Raw genomic sequence first — 26,211 nt, forward strand, 5'->3', positions numbered from 1 at the left:
TAGTGTATATTATTCCAATGCATAGAGCCTATTGGGAATATAGGAACTACACTACAGTTCCTTATAGCTTGCTGGTTGAAGTGGGGGCTGGCGGAGGAGAGGAAGTGAAGGGATCACAATGGCTTTAAGGTTTGTTGCTCTAAAAGCCACTGGTTGTAATTCGATTTAGCTGCTTACTCTTTTTAGGTCTCACCTACAATACAACGCATGCACTGAGTTGAGAGTCAAATTGTTATCTTACATTGGGCTTATAGCCCAACTATTCCTTACCATTGGTTGCCTTTATTGTCACTCTTCATTTGCTTACTTCTTATTTGCTAGATAGTAAGAGCTTCTGTCCCTACGCTGGAGCAGTGTCCTCCCACTGGGTACTTTTCAAGGGCCACCTTTTTCTTTTTGCATAATCACTCGAGAAGATTGCGTGTACCATGTGTACTTCTCTTCCATCCTTCACTGCAATTCTGTGCTCTTCTCTCTCGCCCATGTGCTCCCCCCACTCCTCTACTTTGCTTTCTCACTCATATGCGTCTTCCTACCACCTCTATGTTGCTCTCTTTCACTGATTTTCTGTCCCACCCCAAGCCCTCTGTGTTGCTTCCCCCACCCACATCCCCAGTTTTGTTTCCACCCGTACCCACCTGTGTCACTTCTGCCCCGTACCTCATGTTGCTTTCCTCTCCGGCCGCTCTGACTGTGTGGCTTTCCGCTTTCACATGAGGAACAACAATGCTTTTGCACATTTTTTTAGGTACCAATCCAGCACATTGGTAACTAAAAAGATTTGTTTTTAAAGTGACATCATTTTGTAGGCGTGTGCATAGTGCACAACGTGGATGGCTGAGCCAAATGCTTTATTTTTGTATTATTTAGTCATTCTGCACAGCATTGGGGATGCTGTTCCTTATAGGTGAAGATTATTGACAAAGCCAATAGGTCCCAAAGGCGATACCTATTGGCTTTACAAATGCTTATTCTGTTTACCTTTTTCATTCCCCAAAGTGTTTCCAAGCCTCTTTGAGAATATAGGCCCAAAGATGAATACATTTCAAGTACCATTGATACCTATTCTGCTTGTCTATTGCTTTAGTTCTTTAAACTGTCTTGGAATATAGTCTTCCTAATTAACAACTCTGAAAACAAAGAAACTGCTGAAAGCAAAATGTATTTGTATAGAAATTCCAAAGTATTAGAACATTCAATATTTTAAGAGGATATACAATAAAACACTAGCCCATCACATATCACACATACATGAACACCACAAAACCAGCTCTTCCTCAATTTCTCAAGTCAGTGTTCTATTTTGGGAAGATTTTTCACTCCAGCTGTATTTTTAATTGGTCCTTTTCGGGAATTTAATATCACCTGATTTGGTGGGATATTAGACACCCCTCTGAAATAAAGTTAAAAAGAGAATGTCATCATTTATGTTGTACCATGCAAGCAACAGCTTTAAATTAAAAAACAGAATTCACATTGAATTGACAATTATTTCAGGAGAAAATTCACATTTGCTGGCAATGCTACCTTTAAGAAAACTATGTGTTATTATGCTTTCTGACATTTCAGTTTAACATTTCGAAATAATAAATTTCTATTAAAACGTTAACTCAGATTTGTTGACAATAAGTTGTCTGAATAAATGTTTTTCTAATGAAACGTGTCATAACATTTTGCTAAAGCACTACATCATTTTTATCTTTCTGTAGGTCTAACAACTTCTCAATCAGCCTCATCTTGAAATAACTTTGAACGTATAATCGAGTAATACCTGCTCATTTGATTAATAAAAGCCTCTTTGTATGAAGACCATCGCATTCATTCTCTTATAATTTAATGTTCACAAAATCACCACTTCAGGACACGTGTAAGATATACACACTGCAGGGTGGTGGTATATTTATGGTAATTTGGGTATAGTATGTTAGTATGGTTGATGCATATAAGTATGATAGTAAGATGGGTATGGGAGGTTAGGTATGGCACGCATGGTAAGTTACATATCTAGGTTAGGTATGGTAAGTACATATAGGTATTGATAGGAAGTTGGCAAAGTAGGTTAAGAATGTATGTTTGGTATGTACGATCAGTATGGTAGGTATGTATGGTAGGCAGGTATAGTTGGCACATATGTAAGTAGATATCAAAATTATGGTTTGTTATAGTTTAGGCGTTTTAAATTTGGTATAGTAGGAAGGCTAGATGTGATAGGCTAGGTGTGGTAGGTAGTTATGGTTAGCTTAATATGGTAGTTAAGTGTTCTAGGTGTGGTAGATGGGTAAAGGAGGTTAGCTATGGTAAGTTTGTTATGATAGGTTAGATATGGTAGATTGGGTATGTAAGGATTTAAGAACATTTTTGTCTGATATTTATGTGCTTGTGCTATTAGAGCATTGTGGAGATGATTTTCTTACAATTCATAGCATTGTTAAAGAAAACCACAAACATGCACTGTTATAATTTTGACAACGGTACGGTGTTTGTGTTGCATCTTTAACAACGCGTAGGTCCATTACAGACTGAATTTAGCACACTTGAAGCCAACTTGACCATCTCCCAAATGTCTGTGAAGGGACAAATATTGTTACTGTACAAATATCTCACCATTAACTCCTACGATATCTGTGAGAAATGAAGACTACCTTGGGATCAGATCTGCTTCAGTTGGAGGACAAAGACTGGTCTTTTGGCTTAATGGCAACCAGGGAAACCGAAATATCTACTACGTGTAGCTTGACACATTTTTGCTATCTGCACAGTATTTTTGCTATGTACACAGTATGTAATTGACTGAGCAATGCTTCTGGTGAATGCAGCGCAGCCCTGACCGGACATGCCTGTGATGTTGGGCTGGAGATGGTGACTTCCTACATACAACATGGGAGCGTAGAATTATCTGCCCTTTTTAGAAAGCTATTAACAACATATTACAACAGGTCACGCAATTGATCTACACACAATAAATGGCCCTCCTACTATCACAGACAAAGAAGTATTCTTATGCTACTAAATGACCCAACTGAGACTATTTTTGGTCCTTAGAGAAACACTGCCCGCAATTAGAGTAATCTAGACTTCCATTACCACAAAAAGAAGGTAGAGCTCGACAAATGCTGCACTTTTGAACTACCCATTTATGAAGCTAGGAGATGCTTCAAAAACATAGAAAGGTTTGAGAAAATTGACAACAATATAGGGAGGAAATAGGGTGATGAACAAATACTATATCAGCCTGACAACAGCGATTGGCATAATATGACCTCTGAACCATCCACAACTGGATAAGTAAAAAAAATTATGCCACAAACGTGTATGAATATTTAAAGAAGGCTCTATGAGTTTAAATATGGATGGATAACAAATGCCATTGTAGTTACGTTTCTGTTATATTATTGCGAATGTCAATAATAAGCCAATTTTTGAAAAAAAAAAAGCTTAGGCGGAACCTCATCTTTATTTTGTGAACAAAAACAGTACATCCAACAACATGCTATCAAGGCAGCAAAGTAAAACAAATGGATGCTCAAGGAAAAATTTTTAATAGCACAGTGCTCTTATTTTGTTATAGGCTTCAGCATCCAGACCGTAAACAATAAAGCTTTACATCAGCAGTTAAAACGTTGTTTTTTTTTTGTAAAAACAATTTTTATTGGCATATCAGGTCAAATCAGTGCAATACAATGAGTAATTTATGCAGTAACATCCGATTATACAGGAGAACCGCACCTTACTTGATCAGATGCCATTAACGATAACAATCCCGTAACCGCCCCCTCCCCGGATCCCACCCCCCTGGTCAGTGCGCCAGCTTCGACTCTCTTAGTAGCTAATAAACAACAGACAGTCATTTCCCCAACCCAGTCGAGGGGAGGAGGTAGGTAGTGCCCCTCAACGGGGGACCCGAACCCCCGGGATCTCCGTCGTTACATAATACAGTGGTGTATTGCACCGGGAACGGGGAACCTCACAGCAGAGCCACCCTATGGTGTCGCTATCTCGCCATCCTCACTCTGGTCATTCTCTGGCAATTGGAGTGCGGTCACTAGGGCCTCCCATGCTCTCGCTGACTCTAACACCCTGTCGTTATCTAGCCGCCTGGCCTGTCGCAGCCGCAATGCGCTCTCTGCCTTCGCCCACCGCTCCAGAGCGGACCACCATCGCGAGTAACTGGGGCCCCGGCTAGACTTCCAATGCATGGTGATCTCTCGTTTGGCTAATATCAGGCCCAAATCATAGAATTTGCTGGTAATGCGAGTGCGGGGGGTATGAGGGAACCACAACAGTAAGCAGACGCCCATGTCCGCTTCAATGTGCCGATCCGTGACAGCCTTCAGGCAGGCCACCACCGCTTCCCAGTAATCAGTGAGCTTTACACAAGACCATAACATGTGGGCAAAATCCGCGTCCTCTACACCACATCTGGGGCAGAGTGAGGATGCGCCCTCAAAATATCGCGAGATCTTAGCCGGCGTCAAGTATGCACGGTGAAGGGAGAAAAACTGGACCAGCTGGAACCTGGCATTCCTAGTGCCCTTCCACGCTCGCCGCAAAAGCTGCGGCCACGCCGTCTCAGGGATCGGTCGCCCGATATCCCCCTCCCACTTGGCTCTCAGCCCATCCAGGGGCTGCAACGGCGCAGTCGACAGTCTCCGGTAGAGGCAGGTGATGGCCTTGTGAGTGCCAGCCGCCATGACCACATACTGACAGCCCGCAGATGTCGGCGGTTCAGAAAGGCCCTTCTTCCAATGACTCCGGATACCGGCCACCAGCGAGGCATGCAACAGATAGTCCCCCCTCGGGAGGCCGTAAGCGTCGTGCAGCTCCTGAAACGAGAGCAGTGATCCCTCTTTATACAAATCACCGATCATTTGCAGGCCAAGTTCCTCCCAGGTCGCCAGCGCAGACCAATCCCCCCCATGTGGGAAGGCGGTGCACATCCCTAGTGGGATCTCGGGAGCATAAGGGCGAGCAATGCTGGACCGCCTATGGCATCGCAGCCAGCAGTTTCTAATCGTCCGCTCCTCCCCTGTAAGCTGGGAAAGGTCCAACTTCTGGCCCAGAATTATAAAAGAAATAACGTATCTCGGGAGGATGGCGCCTGCGGCCCCCTCTGGGCCTCGGAATTCCAAAGCCACTGCTTGGGTAAGCCACTGTAGCTGTGCCGCCAGATAGTACCATTCAAAATCGGGGGCTGCTAGTCCCCCGTCTGATCTGGGGCGCATCAACGTGGTCAGCGCCACACGCCTCCTGCCCGCTCCCCAAATGAACTCAGTAATTAAAGAGCGAAGTCTGGTGAAAACCGAGGTCGGGATCCAGATCGGCAACGTGCGGAACAAGTATAATAGACGGGGTAGTGCCACCATCTTTAATAACGCCACTCGCCCTGCGACCGACAACGGAAGCGTCCGCCAGAATCCCATGCGGCCACGTAGGCTCCGGATCGCTCTTTCAATGTTGCCCTCCAGGAGGTCCAGAGGTGATCGGTATATGTGCGTGCCTAGATAAGGGAGGCAATGGAATTCCCATTGCAGCTCACCCTCCGGTTAGGAGTCGTCCGCCCCCGGCACCAACGGAAAGAGGCAGGATTTCCCCCAATTGACCTTCAGCCCCGACAATCGGCCAAAAACAGTAGGCAGTCGTCGGCATAGAGGGATATGTAGTGTGTGTCGCCTCTCAGCTGAAGGCCCTCATATGCTTGGCCCATACGGGCATGAGCAGCTAGGGGCTCTATGGCGAGCGCGAACAGGAGCGGGGACAGGGAACATCCCTGCCGGGTCCCCCGCCCCACTCCGTATGGAGCAGAGATGGTAGCTCCTGTCCTGACCCGAGCTGTGGCCGCAGCATAAAGCAGGGCAGTCCACTTCACAAACCGCTCGCCCAACCCGAAGGCCTCCAGCACTCGAAGTAGATACGGCCACTCGACGCTGTCGAACGCCTTCTCAATGTTGGTCGACAAGACAGCGGCACCCGGCAAACCAGCAGCGTTGCCCCCCATAACCCGAAGCAGCCGGCGCACACAGGTGGCTGTAGTGCGTTGGGGGATAAAGCCTGCTTGGTCTGAATGCACCAAGGCACGCATGTGAGCCAGTAGCCGCGTCGCAAGAACCTTACTCAGGATCTTATAGTCCGTCGTAAGCATGGACAGTGGACGATAGGCCGAGCGTGAGCTAGCTTCGCCGCCCCGCTTCAGTAAGGGGATTATCAAGGCCTCTCGAGCAGTCGCAGGTAGGACCCCGGTTTCCCAGGCCTCCCGATAAACCGTCAGTAAGCGCGGTATCAATATATCCGCGTAGGCTGCATAAAACTCGATCGGCAGCCCATCCGTGCCAGGGGTCTTACGACGAGCCATGTGTTTAATGGCGACTCGAATTTCTCCCTCAGAGATGTCTCCGCCCAAGCGATCCGCATGCGGGGGGTCGACCCGGGGGAGTCGCGCCGCCTGGAGAAACCCATCCAGCTCCTCCGGCACACACGGCATCTCGCTCCTATAGAGGCGCGCATAGTATGTCAAAAATTGGTCATTGATCTCCGACTGGGTGTAAACCTCGTTCCCAGCCGGAGTGGTCAGAGCCACAATCGGGGTACCGCGGGTCCACGGCTCGGCCAGCCAGGCCAGGAGGGAGCCCACCTTGTCGCGCTCGGCATGAGCCCGGGTCAGGAACTCTTTATAATCGAAACAGCGCAGCTTCTCCGTCGCCACTTCCTCCCGCGCAGCAGAAACCGCCGCACGAGCGTCAGGGGCCATGTGGTGACGCCGCTCCTCCTCGCGCAAACGATCCTCACTCCGCGTAACGTCCTGCAGAAGAGTCTTACGGACTCCCGCGGTAGCCGAAATACAGACTCCCCGAACCACCGCCTTAAAGGCGTCCCACTCTAATGCTCTACTGGAGGCAGTGTCCGCGTTAGCAGCAAAGTAGCCTTCCACCCCATTGCCCACCTCGGCCTTAAACACCGCATCCTCCAATGCCAGCGGGTTCAACCGCCAGGTCGGTATAGCCTGGCGTTGCCGCAGCCATTGGACCACTACTAGACAAGGGTTATGGTCAGAAATTGTTTTAGCCAAGTATTCACTGTGGCGAACCAAGCTTTGAACATCCGGCGAGCACAGAAAGCTGTCAAGGCGAACATGAAGCGCGTGTGGGGGGGGATAGAACGAAAAATCCTTCTCTGTCGGGTGTTGGGTCCGCCATGCATCAACCAGGCCTCAGCTACTCTGCCACTCTCCCCTACTCTTCGCCAGTCTGTGTGCTGCCGCCTGCGCCAAAGGAGGGTGAGACCTGTCTAACTCCACATCCAGTACAGAATTAAAGTCCCCCCCCATCAAGACCGTGTTGGCCAGTACTGTCGCCAGTTTCCCTGATAGTCGCGCAAAAAAAGGCAGGTTGTTCCACATTTGGGACGTAGACGCTGCAAAGAGTCACGTCTCTCCCATCCAGGTGGCCCTGTACAGCTACAAACCTCCCCTCAGGATCAAGCAATGTCTGCAAAGGTTGGAAAGGGACCCCGGCCCGCACCCAGATCAGAACCCCCCTCGCAAAAGCTGAATAGACCGTATAGAACAGCTGTCCCCGCCACCTGCGCTGTAAAGCCCGCCCCTCCGTCTGGTCAATATGCGTTTCCTGCAGAAAGGCTATTTGAATCCCCCTCCGAACAAGATACGCATGCACCCTGTGGCGTTTCAGCATAGAGTTCAGTCACCGCACATTCCAGGTCACACACTTTAGTTCAGGTAGGGTCCCCATTCAGAGCAACAAAGACAGTCTGGACGAAAGATAAAAGTCTAGGCACACTGACAACCTCCCAAAACCAGCCCTGGAAAACCGCCCAACAATCCCATGTCCCACCCATCCCCAGAATAGGCCCCAAACAGTAGAGTCCTATCCAAAAGTCAATATCCCAAGTATAACAGTCTCCGGTAACTACCAGAGTCCCACAATAGGTGTGAGATAGGGAGGGTGGCCTGTCTCTACGTCCAACAGACAGCGAGCTGCCCGTGTCACCTGGTTGGCCCTCCCCAATGTACCCCAAATGCCCCACATCCCCACCCCTGCAGAGGTAGAAATCACCAACGGCGGAAGGCAGTCCCTCCGCAACAACACAGCTCTCCGCTCACCCAAGCCGCATGCCTCCACCCCAAGCCCAGACAAAGGTCCGGCTGCAAATACAATACCAGCACGGCGGGTCCAGAGGATTATTCGTCCAACAAGCCATCAGCTGTCCCAGGCGTGACATGAGGCGGCCCGGAACCACCAGCACCCGATTCCTCCGACACCACCTCCTCGGAGCCCTCTTGAGAGCCCGTCTCCACTGCAGATGTCGAAGCCACCGCCTTGGAAATAGTTGAGACCGCCCGAAGGGCCTCCTTGCGCTCCAGCGCCGTCTGCGAGACAGATGGCGTCCCAGCTTTCGGCGGTCGCCTCCTGGGTCTCCTGGTCCGCCTGGGCCGCTGCGCCATCCTCCGCTGCTCCCCAGATTCGGGACGACCATCCGCACCAGCCTTGTAGAGCTCCAACCAGTCCCAAACTTCATCCGGGGAATTGTAGAAGGAGGATTTACCATCCATCATAATCCGCAGGCGGGCAGGAAATAAAAGAGAGTAACAGACCCCCTCCTCTCGCAGAGCTTTCTTGACTGCCAGAAAGGTGGAGCGCTGCCTCTGGACCTCAAACGAGTAATCCGGGTAGAAGGAGACCTGAGCGTTGTCCACCCGGTAGGGGCCTAGCGCCCTCGCCTTCCGTAGAATAAGGTCACGGTCCTTGTAATGCAGCAAGAGCGCCACCACCGGTCGTGGCGGCCGGCCCTCAGCAGGAGGTCGAGCGGGTACTCGGTGAGCGCGTTCCAAAGTGTAGAACGGGGTCAGACCCTCCGGAGCCACCACGTCGCGCAGCCAGGGCTCCAGGTAGCCCAGCATGTCCGCCCCTTCAATTTTCTCGGGCAGGCCAACCACGCGTATATTGTTGCGGCGGTTGCGCCCCTCCGCATCCTCCGCCCTCTGCTCCAGTAGGTACACCCTGTGTCGCAGCTCCCCCAACGCAGCATCAGTCACCTTGGTCGCCGGTTCCAGTGCGTCCACTCGAATCTCTGCTTGCTTGACCCGGTCCGCCAGCTTACCGTGGTCCGCCCTTAGGAGCCCCAGGCTCGTGGACACCTGTCCGATGTCTTGGCGCAATGCCTCCCTGGTATCGGCAATGGCCTGCAAAATCTGTTCCAATTGGCCCTGTGGCAGGCCCGGGGTCGAGCTTATGTCCACTGTAGAGCCTTGGCTGCATGCCGCTCCCCTCCTCCACCTCCGTCGGGGGCTTCTGGCATCTCCCCATGGCGATCGCCGGCCGCAGGCGTAGAGTGCCCTCCAAAATTATGTCGCCGAGAGCGCAAGACGCGTTGGCGGGCCCTCAGCTGCAGGGTCGCTTCCTGTGGCGCGTCCGCCACAATGCAGGGGGCACCGGGCCCAACACCCCACAGCAGGAAGTCTGCCTGCCGGCAGTACGTGAGTCCCCTGGACGTCGAGGGTCCCAGTCTCGGCCAGAGGGGGTCAGCGCTACAGTGCACCAGACCAGCACCAGTCCCAGGGCGCTGGACCTGGCTGCCCAGCCAGCAGCCTCCTCGGGGCAGCAGCGCCCACGTCGACAGCTCCCTGCAGGGCCCCCCAGGCCCCAGGCACTTCGGAGATCCCCCACGCTGCCCCCTCGGGGCACTCACCGCCAAAGTCCGCGGCGGTCAATCAGGGAAGCAGCCGGGCAGCAAGGCGCCTTCCGCCTGTCGTCGATTCCCAAAGTCTAGCTGGGTGCCCCGGGTTCAGGTCAAAGAAGCCCCCGCTGTCGCCTGTGCCGGCCTGGCCCCTCAGTTCCCGGGCTCCACTAGCCTTCTATGTCCCAGCGCACCCGCTGGGCCGCCCGTCCTCCGCTGCCGGAGCTCCGGTCGTGATGTCACCGACCCTCGCAGTGGTCGGCGGCCGGGCAGCTCGCTCCGCAGGTCGGCCGCTCGTCCAGCCGAGGTCGGGGATGCAGCCGAGCACCCAGGCCGCTTCAAAATGGCCGGCGCCGCGCCGGAGAGCTCGCGCCGGGACAGCCTCTCCGCTCCAGGGAGAGCCCGATAAGTCGCGGGCAGGGATGTGGTCAAGCCCCGGCCAGCAGGGCCAGCGAAGGGGCTAAATCACAGGATAAACGGGAAGGCCATGACGGAGCTCGGAGCTCACACGTCCATTCCCAGCAGCGGCCAAGCCACGCCCCCCGCAGTTAAAACGTTGTTGTGCCAATAAAGTAAGTGAATCAAAGAAAACACACTAAGGCTCAGTTTCAAATTCTGTTATGTTGTATCTGTTATTTAACTAAAGGACAACTTGAAGCAATCATCCTCAAAATACCATGTCCTCGTCAGGCAGCCCATACAGGTAATGACACATCATGAAAAACATGAAACCCAATAGGTTGAAGAGGGCTCACCCAAAGCCCACTGTCTACACTTCTTTATACTCCTGTTTGATGCATTAATGATTAAAGCTCTCACACCAGGCAGCTTAAGCTGCCCGGGGCGAGGCCTAAAAAGTGAGCATTTTATCAACAGTAGTTTCTTTTTCTAAATAAAAAAAAAATTAAAGAAAGGATATGACAGGCCACTGACTAACTGCTGATGTCTGACACAGCAATCCAGTCCTCAAAAGTGCTCGTAAGTGAACTAGAAATGCTAAAACCTACATTCAACCAAAACAAACATGGAGGAGTTGATGGGGCTATTTAGGGTCACGTGTATTTAATAAAGTGTCAAAAAAGCTGGCAATTTCTGAAAAATGATTAGATGCCGAAATGTCACAGTGAGGCCATGGGTAGACTGAATGCAGGAGAGCAGTCTAGCCAATGGTACATACTATTCACTAGGCCCAAAGCAGCCTACACACAGTATAACGTAACAGTTGTGCTTTAAAAGACAAACAGAACTAAAGGTATGCAATATTCGCATGTTCTGATAACATAACATCTATGTGCAAAATAGATTCTCAATTACTGACATGAGGTACGAGGGCAGTAAAACATGTGTGTCTTAAATGCTAATGACTATCTTATTCATATACCACATCGATTTCATGTGGGATCTAGTTTTGAAATTAAGTATTACACTGATGTCTCCTCCCAATATCAATAATCTAGAAATTCATTTTCTTTTCATTGTGATCTGTCTCCTTTTAGTGGCCGAACAATGTATTGTTGGAGGTTTTCCCTGCTCTGTTTTGTTATGTGGGTTATATATATCATTACTTTCATGCTAAGGAAAAAAGATTCCACAGGAAAGGGAAGGCAGTATAATGAGTGTCTGATCCTATGACAGTAGTAGAGGTGACTCAGAAAAAAACATAGAAAACAAGGTGGTTTGCGACACACATCATCTTGACAGCTGTGGAGGTAGGTCACAAAAAATATCAGAAGTGTATTGTGCTGCCATTTTGTAAAAAAAAAAGTTTGGTAAATCGGATTTCATTTGCAACTTTCACAAAGGGTTAAAAAAGGAATGTGAGAGAAAGACAAGCAGGGAAAACAAGCATTTACAAAGCAATAGGTCTCGCAATGACATGATCTGTGCTATTAATATTGAAAATGTTACTGGTTTTTTTCCCCTTCGTGAAGCATTAATCAAGTAATTGCGTTGTAAATGACAATGTCTTTTACCCACTGTTGACCCCTGAAAAGCTCATCAGCATGTGCCCATCATCGCTGAGAAGTGTGAGGGACCCACCATGGAGGTAATGCAAGAAGGACACACTGGTGGGCACAGAGAGACCAGGCCCTGATGGGCACAGTGATAGCATGCGTGAGCATCTCCCTAGTTTGTTGTGCACATTAGGCACAATTTATCACAATTTTGAATTTGTACACGTAGATCGCATATCTATATCCTTTCGAGAATTCTGTGTTATAATCTTACGGCGAGTACATTATACTTATGTTCTGGTGGTCTTTTCATATGTGACAAAAACACTTAGAAAATCTTTGCTGATCGATCTATTCGGAGAAGGGTCGCTAACAAATCCTGCAGTGGAGCTATTGACTCTGTCCGCTGTCCGAAAACTGAAACATATACCAAATTCAGTGAAATTTACCGGGACTTACGGCAGAAAAACAGGGATTGTCTCGGCATATCCGGGATGCCTGGTCGCGCGTAAAGGAATTAGAAAGGTGGGATACTGAGGGGGCTGCCTAAAGACTGCAAAGGGCTCGCAAAGCTAATTTACTACGAAAAATAGTACTCATGAGCAAACATGCAGGAATGTTTCAATTATGAGAGCAGAGAGCTCTCAGCCCCTGGATCCGAGCACGCTTCTGCAGGATCAATCAATCAATCAATCATTGAACTTGTAAAGCGCACTACATACCCGTGAGGGTCTCAAGGCGCTGGTGGGGGGCTGCTACTGCTCGAAGAGCCAGGCTTTAACGAGCCTTCTGAAGGTGAGCAGGTCTTGGTTCTGCCGCAGATGGGTGGGGAGGGTGTTCCAGGTCTTGGCGGTGAGGAAGGAGAAGGATCTGCCGCCAGAGGTCGTTCGTTGGATGCCCGATACGGTGGCGAGGGCGAGGCAGGCGTAGCTGGCGGGCGGGGGTGTAGAAATTGAGTCTGTTGTTCAGGTAGACTGGTCCGGTGTTTTGGAGTGCTTTGGGTGCATGGGTGAGGAGCTTGAAGGGGATCCTCTTGTCGACGGGGAGCCAGTGCAGGTCTCTTAGGTGGGGGGCGATGTGGCTGTGCCGAGGGATGTTGAGGATCAGGCAGGCCGATGCGTTGCAGTCGTTGTAGGTGTCTGATCGGGATTCCTGCGTAGAGTGCGTTGCCTTGGTCCAGTCTGCTGATGACGAGGACTAGGGCCACCGTCCTTCTGGTTTCAGTCGGGATCCACTTGTAGATCCTGCGGAGCATGCGGCGGGTGTTGCAGCAGGAGGAGGAGATGGCGCTGACCTGCTTAGACATGGAGAGGGAAGAATAGAGGACGAAACCTAGATTGCGTGCGTGGTCCGTGAGTGTTGGTGCTGTTCCCAGTGTGGTCGGTCACCAGGAGTCTTCCCAGGCAGAGGGGGTGGGGCCGAGGATGAGGACCTCCGTCTTGTCCGAGTTCAGTTTCAGGCGGCTGCTCTTCATCTACTCGGCGACGGCCTTCATGCCTTCGTGGAGGTAGGTTTTGGCTGTGTGCGGGTCCTTGGTGAGGGAGAGGATGAGCTGGGTGTCATCGGCATAGGAGATGATGTTCAGGTCGTGCTGGCGGGCCACTTGTGCGAGGGGGGCCATGTAGACATTGAACAGGGTCGGGCTGAGGGATGATCCCTGAGGTACTCCGCAAATGATGTCGGTGGCTTCGGATCGAAAGGGTGGGAGGCGGACTCTCTGGGTTGTGCCGGAGAGGAAGGACGTGGTCCATTCCAGGGCCTACTCCTGGATTCCGGCTTCTTGGAGGCGTGTCCTTAGTGTGCGGTGGCAGACCGTGTCGAAGGCGGCTAACAGGTCCAGGAGGATGAGGGCTGAAGTTTCGCCATTGTCTAGTTGGCGTCTGATGTCGTCTGTGGCGGCGATGAGGCCAGTCTCAGTGCTGTGGTTTCGTCTGAATCCGGACTGGGATGGGTCTAGGATGTGGTTGTCTTTGAGGTGGTGGGTCAGCTGCATGTTGGTGATTTTCTCGATGACCTCTGCTGAGAAAATGAACAGGGAGATGGGCTGGAAGTTCTTGAGGTCCTAGGGGTCCGCCTTGGGCTTCTTGAGTAGGGCGTTGATTTCGGCGTGCTTCCAGCTTTCCGGGAATGTCGTTGTGTCGAAGGAGATGTTGATGACCTTCCGTAGTTGGGGTGCGATGGTTGCGTCTGCTTTGTTGAATATGTGGTGTGGGCAGGGCAGGGGTCTGACGGAGATCCTGAGTGGATGGAGTTCATGACCCTGCGTGTTTCGTCATCGCTGACGTGGGACCAGGAGGTCAGTTGGTTGGTGTAGGTGGCGTTCGGGGTGGGGTCTGCCGTGGTTGGGGCAGTCGAGGTGTTGAAGCTGTCGTGGATGTCCGTGATCTTGCGATGGAAGAAGGTGGCCAGTGAGTCGCACAGATAATGCAAGGGCGGGATGTCGTTGGTGTTGGCATTGGGTTTGGAGAGTTTCTTCACTATGTTGAAAAGCTCTTTGCTGTCATGTGCGTTGTTGTCCAGGTGGGTTTTGAAGCAAGCTCTTTTGGCTGTTCTGATGACTTGGTGATGTCGGCGGGTGGTGTCCTTGTGGGCTGCGTGGCTGTCTGGAGTGCAGTCATGGAGCCATTTCTTCTCCAGTTTCCGGCATGTACTTTGGAGGTCTGGAGTTCTTCGGTGAACCAGGTGGCTTTCTTGCTGGAGTTTTGTTGGAGAGTTTCTTGCGCTGGGCGAGAGTGTTGGTGCAGTCATCGATCCACTGTCTGAGGTTCCGGGCGGCGGCGCCTGGGTCGGTGGGGTCAGTGGGTGTGTTCTGGGCAAGGGTGGAGGTCAGCTGGTCTGCGGTGACTTTGCTCCAGAAGCAGCAGCGCAGCAGTTGGGTGCAGTGGTGCGTGATTGGTTTCTTGAAGGTGAAGTGGATGCAGCGGTGGTCGGTCCGGTGGAGTTCGGTGGTGTGGTCGAAGACGGCATGGGTGCTAGTGGAGAAGACGGGGTCGAGCGTGTGGCCGGCGGGGTGGGTGGGTTCGGTGACAAGTTGTCGGAGGCCTAGGTTGGCGATCAGGCTGGTTGAGTTGGCGTCATTGTTGTTCTCGAGGTGGAAGTTCAGGTCCCCGAGGAGAATGTAGTCCGTGGAGGAGAGTGCGTGGGTGCTGGCGAGATCGACGATGGAGTCGCTGAAAAGGGCCCGGGGGGTCTATAGATGAGTGTTCCTCTGAGGATGGTGTTGGTGTCAGTGTGGATCCGGAAGTGCAGGCGTTCGGCGGAGTTGAGTGAGTCGTCTGCGTGGGTGTAAACCTGGAGGATTTGTGGACGATGGCTAAGCCTCCTCCAATTCCGTTAGTGCGATCCCTGCGGATGATCTTGTAGCCGTCCGGGATGGCTATGGCGATGTCGGGTGCCGAGGTGTCATTTCACCAGGTCTCGGTGAGGAAGGCAGCGCCTGGGGTGGAGTTGTCGAGCAGGTTCCAGAGCTCGACGGCGTGTTTGCGTGCGGAGCGGGTGTTGAGGAGAATGCAGCGAAGGTGGTTGGGTCCGGTCCTTGGTGGTTTGGCGGTCCTGTCGCAGGTGAAGTTGCAGGCGTGGCAGGAGAAGGGCCGTGGGTGCGTTTCGGGGCGGCCTGGAAGCAGCGGTGGACTCGGCCGGTGTTGAGAGCATGGAGGGTGTTGGCGTCGTATCGGAGTCTGGCGTTGTGGCGTGCGCTGGGTCCAGGGGTTCTGGCGCTGGACGCGGGTCAGGCACGGAAGGCGGCCGCCATTTTAAGGCTGGGAGGGAGGGAGGAGCAGCTGGGAGGCGGGAGCTGGACTGCGAGGGGGCGTGGCCGTAGGGGCAACGGCGGGAAAAGCGGGGAAAAGAGCAAGAAGGGAGGTGGGGGGAAGAGATGCGAGCAAATGAGCTTGACAAAAATGGTTCAATATGGCAAAATACACAGAATTACAAGGAGGAATTACATATTGAAACAAACCACAAGACACAGCAGTGATAGCAGGGCACAGGGCACAGCAGGTGCGAACTCGTGCTCTGGGCAGCAGCGGGCGGTGAACAGGTGGAGCTGTTCGGCGGTAGGGGGCGACCTGGCCTGCAAGCAGGGTCAGGGTCAGTGCACTTCATGAACCGTGTAGAGGCGCCATGCAGGTTACAACTTCAGATTACTGTTTATAATGAAACATCAGTAGAGGCGAAGAAGTCATCGTTTTTCCAAACATTTGAAGGCGCGTGAGTTATCACCACTATATGGATAACGCTGTGAATATACGAAGCACATGTACCTTAAAATTATATGTAATGAAAAATATATGAACTCCACACATATTTAATTTACACAGCGGCAGAAGCAAAGGGGTGTGTGGGTGGACCGGGTACTTCAGAGCCTTGCGCTGCATTCGTGTGAAACATTCACTCAACAAATTGCACACTGCACCCTCCACCACCAACGCCCCGTGTTTTGCAACTGCTTCCGTCTGCGCCGCCAACCGAAGGCTTGAAGAAGATTTCCTGATACTGATAAAAATAAAATGATCGAAAATATATTTCATCCTTAAAATGTTTGGTCCGTGCACACTCCGCCGTGCTGTACCCCTCGCTGCCCTCGCATGGCTTCAGGTGAAGGAGCGTGCCCCGAATCTTAGATCATCGCGTTGTTACTTACACCCATCCCGAAGGTCAGCGCTGCGAAGGGGTAGTTGGGGCGTACCATACAAAACTGAAGAAATACATACAATATAATATATGATTACCATGAAAGCAGGGGATATTTTAATGTGGGGGGATTTGTGCTGCAAAAATGAGCACTGTCAAGGAATAAAAATCGATTTTCGATCCTTCTGTAATTGTACAAGACAAACAAGCACTTGCCATTGCGGGAAGGCAGCCGCTTGTTTATATTTGCATCACTCTTTCACTTTAACCCCTTCGCTGCGGCGGCTATTCCGCCGCAGCGCTAAGGGGGCGGGGCGGCGCGGCGGTCCCGTGCTCGTGACGGAACCGCTCCGTCACGGCACGCGGGTGAGCTGTGCTTGTGACGGAACGGTTCCGTCACGGCCCCGCCCGCTCAATAGAACGCGTCGCGCAGGCGCGAAATCAGCGCCGCGCAGGCGCGGTGGCGGGGCCGTGACGGAACGTTTTACAGCATCACAGCCCATCCGAGGCTCGTGACGGAACGTTTCCGTCACGAGCATGGGAGGGGTTAAATGAAAGCGCGATGCAAAAATAAACATGCGGCTGAGTGAAAACAAATGGACCCCTATTCTCCTAAAGATAAGCAATTGCTTCGCGATAGCCGCAAAGCAGACGATCCTGTCCGGATGGGCCGGACGAAAAGTGGAAATGATGGCAACAAAAAAAACTCATTTCCAATGGCAAGCCACAGTTTAGCATAAATAGTGACGCCAGCCGATGAAAATGATGGGTGGGGCTTCAGGTCCCCTTCTGAAATCTCCTCTATTAATATATAAGTCTCGCCGAGTGTGCAGCGCATGCGCTGCAATGGTAGGAGAGACCTAAAAATGACAACGAGGGAGGCTCAAAGGCTGTGCACAACGGGGGTTCTGTGCAGTGGGACTGAACACCCATGGTGGGGTGGCTAAGGGCTTGGTCCCAGGGCAGCACCATCAACTACCCCAGTTGTGCGCGGCCAAAGGCCATGCACATTGTTTTGTAGTGAATAAAGTGTATGATAAAAAAAACATAGATGATCAGTGAAAAAACTGTTAAATGCTGAGTTATAATTCTGGTTCAAACCCACAAATCACTGAAATTCTGCAATTATGGTATGCAAAAACCAGGACACACATTGTCCACTATGATCAAAATACTTAAAGCGCTGAAACAATGGCCATTCATAAAAAAATATTTTTACAGTTCACAGTTGAATGTCAACAGCACTATCATATTGCATGAAAGAAGCATGAGTTACAATAAGCTCACCTAACAAAAACTGGCGAATTTAAGTGGTTTTTAGATTGTATGTTGTAACAATAACTGCACCTTAACTGTGTTGCTTTTGTGAATTTCTGAGTCTGTTTTTAAGCATACATTAGGCATGCAGATCTTATAATCAAAGATAACAAAACTTCATTTTCTGTGATGTTTTCAGTGAATATATCGAGCATGATGATGCATCTCCTAATTCCATAGAGCAGAAGCAAGCATGTTCTGCCATGATACACTTGAAATAAGATTATTATAATCCACTGTATTTGAGGCTTCCTAATCTTTTTCTAAGCTGCTTATGGGTTATCCAAAATAAGGTGTCTACACTTGTGGTTAGAGCCCCAAAAGAGCTATGCCAAATTGTGACTCATGAAACATCATTTGCTCCCTTTCTATGCAAGAGTATTCTTCAAAACGTTGTCCATTGTCAATGCGTCCCTTTATGTGAATATTTCTCATTTAGTAAGTAAATGTCAGTATTTTCCTGTGGTCAGCTGGACACTGAAAGTACTATGTTTTAAGTGTCTTGGGCTTGGTGGTGGAACTTTGTCAGTCCTTGTACCTACGTTTTGGACCTACTTGCAAGCCTCAGGTAGGCTTATTCCTGACCGGATTTGATTTCACAAATATCTTTAAGCCCAACTGTTCACATGTGTATTTGCTTAAAGGCTTGGGTCACTCAATGACCTTTCTCCTACCCGCCAGTGTTCTTCCAGGTCTGTGTGCGCTCAAAAATCAACCTGCTAACAAAACAAGAAAGACGCAACAGCGAGATTCACCAAGAGTAATAAAGGTAAACGTTTTTAATGCTCTATTAGTGACCCTCTAAAATATTCATAACACTATTCATGTGGCCCAGAGCAGCCTACAAATAGTGCAACGTAACAGTGGTGGTGTTATGAACTACTGGAGGAATCTTGAGATGGCTGAGGGAGGGGTGTAATCTTTCCATTCACAAACAATTCTGTAATCTGTTTCCACTTGCAGAGGGCAACGCCTGTACCGTCTCCTTACCTGCAACCTTTTACAATGGTACCACTGGTGATAAGATTTGTCAGGGCAGAAGCTTCCTCTGCAATGTCCTGCTTCCTGTGGCCTTCACCTGAGAACATCCCGGTAATTGGTGATGTTAGTGCTGAGGTGCAGGAAAAAGGTCATTCTCATCGGAAAGGCATGTGAAGCCTCACTGTAGAGGTGGAAGTAGAGGAAGAATGATCACTGCTCCAAAGGTGACACTTTTAGCTTTCTAAGCTTCACGCTAAAACTGATAGCAACATCAAGCAGTTGTTCACCATCTCCTTGTTGACACTGGATGACTAAGACCCAGGTGAAGGGGACCCCTTCGGTAGTTCTAGGACCTTCACAGAGAAAGATGCCTAGATAACGAACAGGTGTATAGATGTTTCTCAAAGGACCTCAAATGTGTCCAAAAGTCACACTAAGGTCCAAGAAGGAAGTATCACTTCACCTTTTTCTTCTTCTGGGAAAGGGCCTTAAGGCAGATGATTCATTCTCTTTCAAGGAAGCTCAGCTTAGCATTTCTTTACATATGCCATCATTCTGAGTAGTGTGAATGTGGAACACAAACTACTCATTACTCCTTCCAAGATTTTTTACCATTATAGAAAGGAGACTTTTCAAAACGAACCAATGTAGTAATTGAAAAGGAACCTGAGTAGAGGCTCGACTTTCCAAAAATTAGCAAAATAAATGTCCTACCTCCAGGTATAAAATAGTAAATCCGATAGCTGACATCCTCTATGATGAGTCTAAAGATGAACTTCAAACCGATTTTTTAAGGAGCATTATAAGTTGTGCTCACGGATCCTTCGTAGACACAGTAGGAAAATGACCTGCCCAAGAAATACCGCTTTGCATTCTGGACTAATGTATTTCTGGCTTTTCTGGCCATTTCTGTCCTGGAATGCCCAGTTGCTGCCAATGGATGGTGATTTACTCACACAAAACATATGTGAGTGCAAAGCCATGTGTTGTGATTCATACATTTTGCTTAATACTTGTACTAAAAGGAATTTTGTGTATCTACGCTGAATTTACATACGAAAAAGCTTTGTGAATTAGGCAGAAACTCTACGTCTGAGAATAAGAAACAAGAAAATCTATCCTTATAAGAGATGAAACTTGTGGGGTACAAGATGGGTATTCATCCAGGAAAATAAACACATTCTTAATTATACGAACCCAGGCATTGACAACTATCTCTCCTGTTACTGTACCAGAAGTCCCCTTACTAATAGAAAACCCAAGGTGCACTGGGGCACACCACAAATGAAAAGGTGTCAGTCATTTAGAGAAAAAGCTTGGTAGGTGGACTACTCACACCGAGTCTTTTGGTACCCAGTTCCTAACAATACATCAAATATTCTGCTACTTATCCCCCCCCACACATATATGTACTACATAGCACTTTCTAAAATTCAGCATTCATTTTTCTACATCTTTATGCACTTTTTAGATTATACATATAAACTTTGATGTGATTTGACTGTTGAAAGTAAACCTTTTAGCCTCATACAACGTGGAAGATCTGAAGCATAGCATGCCTAGCCGATGCATTTTTAAACTTTCTAAACTAATACTCCAAAGGGTGAGCATTAGTATTTCATTGATACAATTTTTGAGTGTGTAGTTGAGAGTGGTGACAGGTTAGCGCTCTAGTCTGTACACAGACGTTTGCTGTATCAATTTCTTTGTTGCCCGCTTGACCTCAAGGAGCAAAGTGGCCGAGCAGTTTGTTAGCTACCCATCGAGGTCCATCCAGAATGCTTGGGGGTCCACTCTGAGCCTCGGGGGCTCATGTGCAGTTACCCCAAGCATGAGCTGTCACCTTGAGCTCGGCATACCTCCATCATATACCCACGTCTGTGTAGAAATTCCAGGTGATTCTGTGGTTTTTGTTGTTTATTGTATTTGCAAACATTTCGGTTTTTGAACACATTTAAAGTAACACAATCGATACAAAGTTTCCTGTATTGGTAAGAACGTTTTGCAATCCTTTATTTTGATCAACAATGTTTGTGTAATGTGTTGCGAGCAGTTGCTATTTGCGGACTCCTGACATGGTATCTTTACTGCATTCCATTTCCACTTTGTCTTTTCCATTTGCTGGTTGCTCTATATCTATTTGGGGTCTGCAGTCAGTAGAATGTCCTGCTCATTAGAACTTTGTGAAAATTAAAACTTGGCAGCGATAGTTGAATGCATTTCACCAAGGGCCTAACAGCTAGATTCATGAAAGACCCGTTTTGCGAGTCTTTAATAGCGATTCATAAGGAATCGCTATTAAGGACTTGCAAAACGGTATTCATGTAGGAATCGCAAAATAAATTGCGATTCCTACATCTTCCTTATTTGCGATTAGCAAATTGCTAATCGCAAATAAGGAATAACTCCCCATTCATTCCTATAGGCCTAAAGGCCCATAGGAATGAATGGGGAGTTATTCCTTATTTGCGATTAGCAATTTGCTAATCGCAAATAAGGATGCGATTTCAAGGGTGCCAGGGGTGTCCAAAGGACACCCTGTAGCACCCCTGAAATGCAAATTTACACAGGTGTTGCGCACACACATGTCCAAAGGACATGTGTGTGTGTAACATGCAACTGAGAAAAATGCACTAAAGTGCCTTTTTCTACGTTTTTGGCTATTTACCACGAAGTCAGACTTCGTGGTAAATAGCGGCCAGAAATTGCGAATTCGCAATTTAAAATTGGTTAATGAATTGCATTTAAGGAATCTCAAATAGAGATTCCTTAAATGCAATTCCTCGCAAATATGCGATTTCGCTCATAGCGATTTTTGCATTTGGGATGATGAATCCCAAATGCAAAAATTGCGCTCGCAAAGGGCCAGATTCTCAGAATCTGGCCCTTTGCGAGCGCAATTAGCTTTCATGAATCTAGCTGTTAGTTCTATACAACTCTATTGTGTGTTAGACCTGACGAGAAATTGACTTACTGTGCGTGGAATCACTGGCTCATTACACTATTATTGTGTAACCAGTAATGGGTTTGTTATTGTGTTGTTTTGTGTACTATCAATTTGACCTGAACTGCTTATACTGCAAAATGTTTTATATAGGCGCTATTATTAAAATTGAGTACATGCTATCCTTGGCTGGACATTTACAGTTTATTGTTGGTTAGAGACCATATTCTACTTAATTGACTTCCCATATACACCTTCTCTTGAGCTTGGACTGCAGTCCCACTCATATCCAGAGAGCGAAGGATGCTTCAGTGTTCCCCTCCCTCTGTCTGTCGCTTACCCTGAGTGCTGATTGTTAGGAAGATCAGCTTTGTCTCAGTTAGAGAGGTCAGAGGCTCCTGTTATTAATCCTCCAGGGAACCCAATTTGACATAATAGGGCACAGATGGTACATATAGTGCTTATCTCCATTATGACGAAATTCAATGACATCTCACTTAAATAAACACATGTACATTAAATAGTGGTACATTTTGCAATAAAACGAAGACCCTATTAAGAGTTTGACGGAGGCGGAACAGTGGCAGATATCTTACCTGCCCTTTGTAGAGTCTATAGGATGTCTATGCACTCGAAGTCAGGCAGCCAGGACAGCCATAACATTTTGACTGATGCCCCAATACCTAAAGGCTTAAATCTTCTTGGAAAGGGGAACAATGCAACACAACTCCCTGAAACAGACTTTAAACATAGTTGGTTTGATACACTATGTAGGTAAACCTTTGTATTCTTGAAATTGGTTTTATGACATGGACTACCTTTGCGACATAATTTGTACTTTATCTGCATGAACAAAGCATCGCATAACTCACTTTAGTAACTTGTACTTTGTGCTATATGTTAGATCCGTTTTCTGCTTCTGAGAAGTTGTATTTGCCACCAGTTTCTGCAGAAATCAATTAAAAAGCTTATTAACACAAACGGAAAATCCAATAGGGCTTTCCTTAAATTAGGCTTTACACCAACACAGCCTTTTTTTATCGTAATGCTTCATATTCTTCTCAGTTCGTCAACAACAAAACCTCATACACTAAATCTACTAAAGAAAGTGAAATCATTCCTCCCAGAAAGTTTTCTATGTTATGTGAATAGTCAGTATTAATTGAAAATGGTTTTGGCCGTGATGAAGTCTCGGATTTGTTTGATAAAGGCTTCTTGTTGCCTGGAATGTGTGAATCAATTGATGCGGACTGTATGCGAGATGGTGTCTGTGGTGTGGTAAACTGCGGAATGAATGTTTATGATTATGTAATTACAAAAAACAAGTGCCTCCAATGTCCATTGAGTATAGAACTTTTGCTGTGCGACAAATCAATTATTTTTGTTATGATTATGTAATTCCCATTCTTTGGAAAGTGTTAATGGTGGTGAGGTGGTGCTAATCTTAGGTGTGTTCAGCAGTATTTTTGACACCTGCCAATTAAAGACCCTAATTGTCCCGGGCTTTTGAGAACTGGATAAGGAATCCCCGATAGTCCAGTGGATGAAGGGCATTGGAAGGACATACAATCATCTTATCAGTGGCTGGTTTGTCTTGTGTGCAGAGGTTCGTGTGACATTGCTCCACTCCGATTCATGGAACCTGGTGGCTATGGTTTAGGACATCACACTATATATAATTTTGGTGAGTTTCCTTTGCATGATGTCCTGAGAGAGAATGTGCATTTTGTGTCTGTTCTAGAGTAGACGACATACATTTTAAGTTTCACTAGTCTCAGTTTTGATGAGTCCATATTAGATCCATTAGACCACTTACAATTATGAATATCACTTCTCTTTTTTAAGTATTGCTTCCCTTTCACACAAATGTCACTGGCATAATTAACAGTGTTAATGGGATATCCAAGAGAGTCTCTAGCTTCATCCCTTAGCGGGCACACATGTTCATTGTCTTTTATGCTGAAAAAAGACTTCCATACAATGATTTTGCTTTTAAATCTCTTTGTATTTCATAATCATTTTTTGATTTTTCATGATAATTTCATATACACTTTAACAGATGATTTTCATTTCAGGCAATGTCTTTGAAAATGTCCAATGCATTTCGGGCATTAATAACATGCCCTTCATCAGGGAATTGACACTGTGAAACAACAATATAAATGAATATTAGTGAAAATAATGTCTGTGTGACAAGCTAAGAGTAAACACATCAACATATTACTGAAGGTTATAACATAATATCTTGTGAGCGGTCTGTAAATAAACAATTGAAAACTGCATGGTGTTGTGTAAATACTAAGGGGTTGTATCTATCTGTCGGGGTAAGGGGCAAAGCAAACGGAATGGTAAAAACGATGTGTCACTTACATGCCTGTTCGTGACGAATAATTCGGTTCTGTGAAAATACAGTGAAAATATGGTCAGTGCAAGCTGCTTGGAAACTGAGCGTGCGGCGCTCTGAAAATAAGCTGTGACACATGTCTGTAACTGACCTGAGATAAGATTAGGAAGGTTTTCGATCCGTGTTGTCGTTTCTGAAAACGCCGGCACAGATGAAATCGGGTCGCGTTTAGATATTCGAAAAAGTTCCGATCACGTGGTTCATCACGTGATATGAAAGGGTGAAAAGACTAAAGCGGTCTGTTATGCGGATCGTGGTGATTCGAACAATCTTGGGGAAATGGTAAAGTGAATACATTCCTGGAGGTTGGGGTAGAAGTTAGAGAAAACTCCCAGTGTAAATTATCATAATAAAAAACTCAAAGAGCGGCATTGAGTTTTTTATTATTAAAGGGATGAAGGGATGAAGCTAGAGACTCTCTTGCCTCACTTCTTTATGCATTATGATTGACGCCGTTAGGCACTCGACGTCTCCTTGCGGAGCACCAGCAAACCTATTCTAAAAATCACCGCCAGTGGGTGACTACCTCTGAGTAATCTATAGTTGTGCATCCTTCCTATCTGATTTTCAATAAGATATCCACCATCATTTTCGTAATTTCTAACATAGGCTGTAGACAGTTTTTGTCCTGATGAGACCAATGGATTTGGTCCCCTGAGGGTCGAAACGTTGACCATTGTCCTTACTAACACTGACTACATAACTCAATATCAACTGACATAACTAGATGTTAACTGAGCTACTCTGATTTTTCAAGCCAATCCTAAGTCCAGGGCTGTTAGGGACCTGTGATTCAAATGGGAGCGCTGTCTCCCTCGTTGTGTGCTTCAAGAAATTGGCCCGGCAGGGTCTAATGTGGCGGTTCGTCAGCTCCAGGCGGTTCGTCAGCTCCAGGCTCGAAAAGGCTCTCCTCGCCAAGGAGAGCCTTTTCGAGCCTGGAGCTGAGTGATGACTGCATCAAGTGCGTAACAATTGACGAACCGCCACATTAGACCCTGCCGGGCCAATTTCTTGAAGTACACAACGAGGGAGACAGCGCTCCCATTTGAATCACAGGTCCCTAACAGCCCTGGACTTACTATCAACATGGCAATGTGACTTGCGACACAATAATAAGGACTGATTCCACAATTATCACGACTTCCTCTCTCCAAGAGGCGCCGGACGGTGCACGTGGAGAAGCCTGAAATTGAGAGGTAGTAGAAAAACAGTGAGCACCCCAATAAACCCTTGAGGGCTTGGGTAATTAGATAGAAGGGTAAATATGCCGTCAAGGGAATTTGTTTGAGTAGTATTTAGTAAGTTGAAAACTGACTTGATAGGATTAACCAATATATCCAATGTGAATTTAATATGTACATATTAAATATGGATATGTAATTGTAAATATTTATATTTTCAGATTACGCTGGTCTTTTATACAGTACACATATGACTTCTGTCCTGAAGATGGTCTCACCAAGTAGCATCTAAGAGACCGAAACGTCGACTTTCACCTCATCTATTTCTTGTTTTATTTCATATTGATTTTAGATAGGTGTATTTAGGTTTTGTTGAGTCTTTGTTTCAATTTATTTGTTTCTGTGCCCACAAAATCTAATTATTTCTGAATGAATTTCACCTGTATATTATAGCTCTGACCATTGAACTTGATAAATTTCTTTTTCATTACACCTTTGTGTTCGTCTTTCATGTTTCACGTGTTATATATTTTTTTGTTGGTTTAATTAATGTTGATGAATTAAATTCACATTGGATATATTGGTTAATCCTATCAAGTCAGTTTTCAACTTACTAAATACTACTCAAACAAATTCCCTTGAAATTGAGAGGAACGCTAGCCAGTAGGCATCACGAAAAAGCCGTCTGCCTTATTGACAAAGAGAAGTAACAAAGCCCTGATGAGGGTTCGATAACTTGCCACTCGAACCTGAAACGCGTCGGCACTACAACAAGAGTCACTCTACCATTCATTGATATTGAGAAATACATATTTACATATTGTTACTCTTGTGATTCAACTTCGCTTTGTTTTCTGTTCATTTGAATTGTGAATATTTAATGTTTATGTCATTTGGTTTTAAGTTTTCATGGATTTTTTTGTCAAATGTATTTTTGTCAAAGGTTTTTTGTCAAAAGTGTGTAAGTTTGGTAATGTAACGTAATGTTATAAATGTACATATCTTCTTTTGCCTAGAAAAAATATGCACTTTCTAAAAAAGTAAATTAATGATTGATGGGTATAAATAAAAGTACCTGACCAGGTTTGATTAATTGACATTTGGTCTTGT

The 26,211-nt window shown here is 47.4% G+C and overlaps 1 protein-coding gene across 1 annotated transcript in view; it reads right to left on the bottom strand.

Annotated features, from left to right (window-relative positions):
• Positions 1-1,160: 1,160 nt before the first annotated feature.
• The window catches only part of CCDC169 (coiled-coil domain containing 169), a 180,831-nt gene continuing 155,780 nt past the window's right edge, over positions 1,161-26,211 (bottom strand). Inside the window, exons 7-8 of the mRNA XM_078656005.1 lie at positions 22,389-22,462; positions 1,161-1,393 (exon numbers count right to left, since the gene is read on the bottom strand). Coding sequence (XP_078512131.1) covers positions 1,291-1,393; positions 22,389-22,462 — 177 coding nt within the window. The 3' untranslated portion in view covers positions 1,161-1,290. The remainder of the gene's footprint in view (positions 1,394-22,388; positions 22,463-26,211) is intronic.

The sequence above is a fragment of the Lissotriton helveticus genome, chromosome 8 (genome assembly GCF_964261635.1).
Source record: "Lissotriton helveticus chromosome 8, aLisHel1.1, whole genome shotgun sequence".
NCBI classification, from domain to species: Eukaryota; Metazoa; Chordata; class Amphibia; order Caudata; family Salamandridae; genus Lissotriton; species Lissotriton helveticus.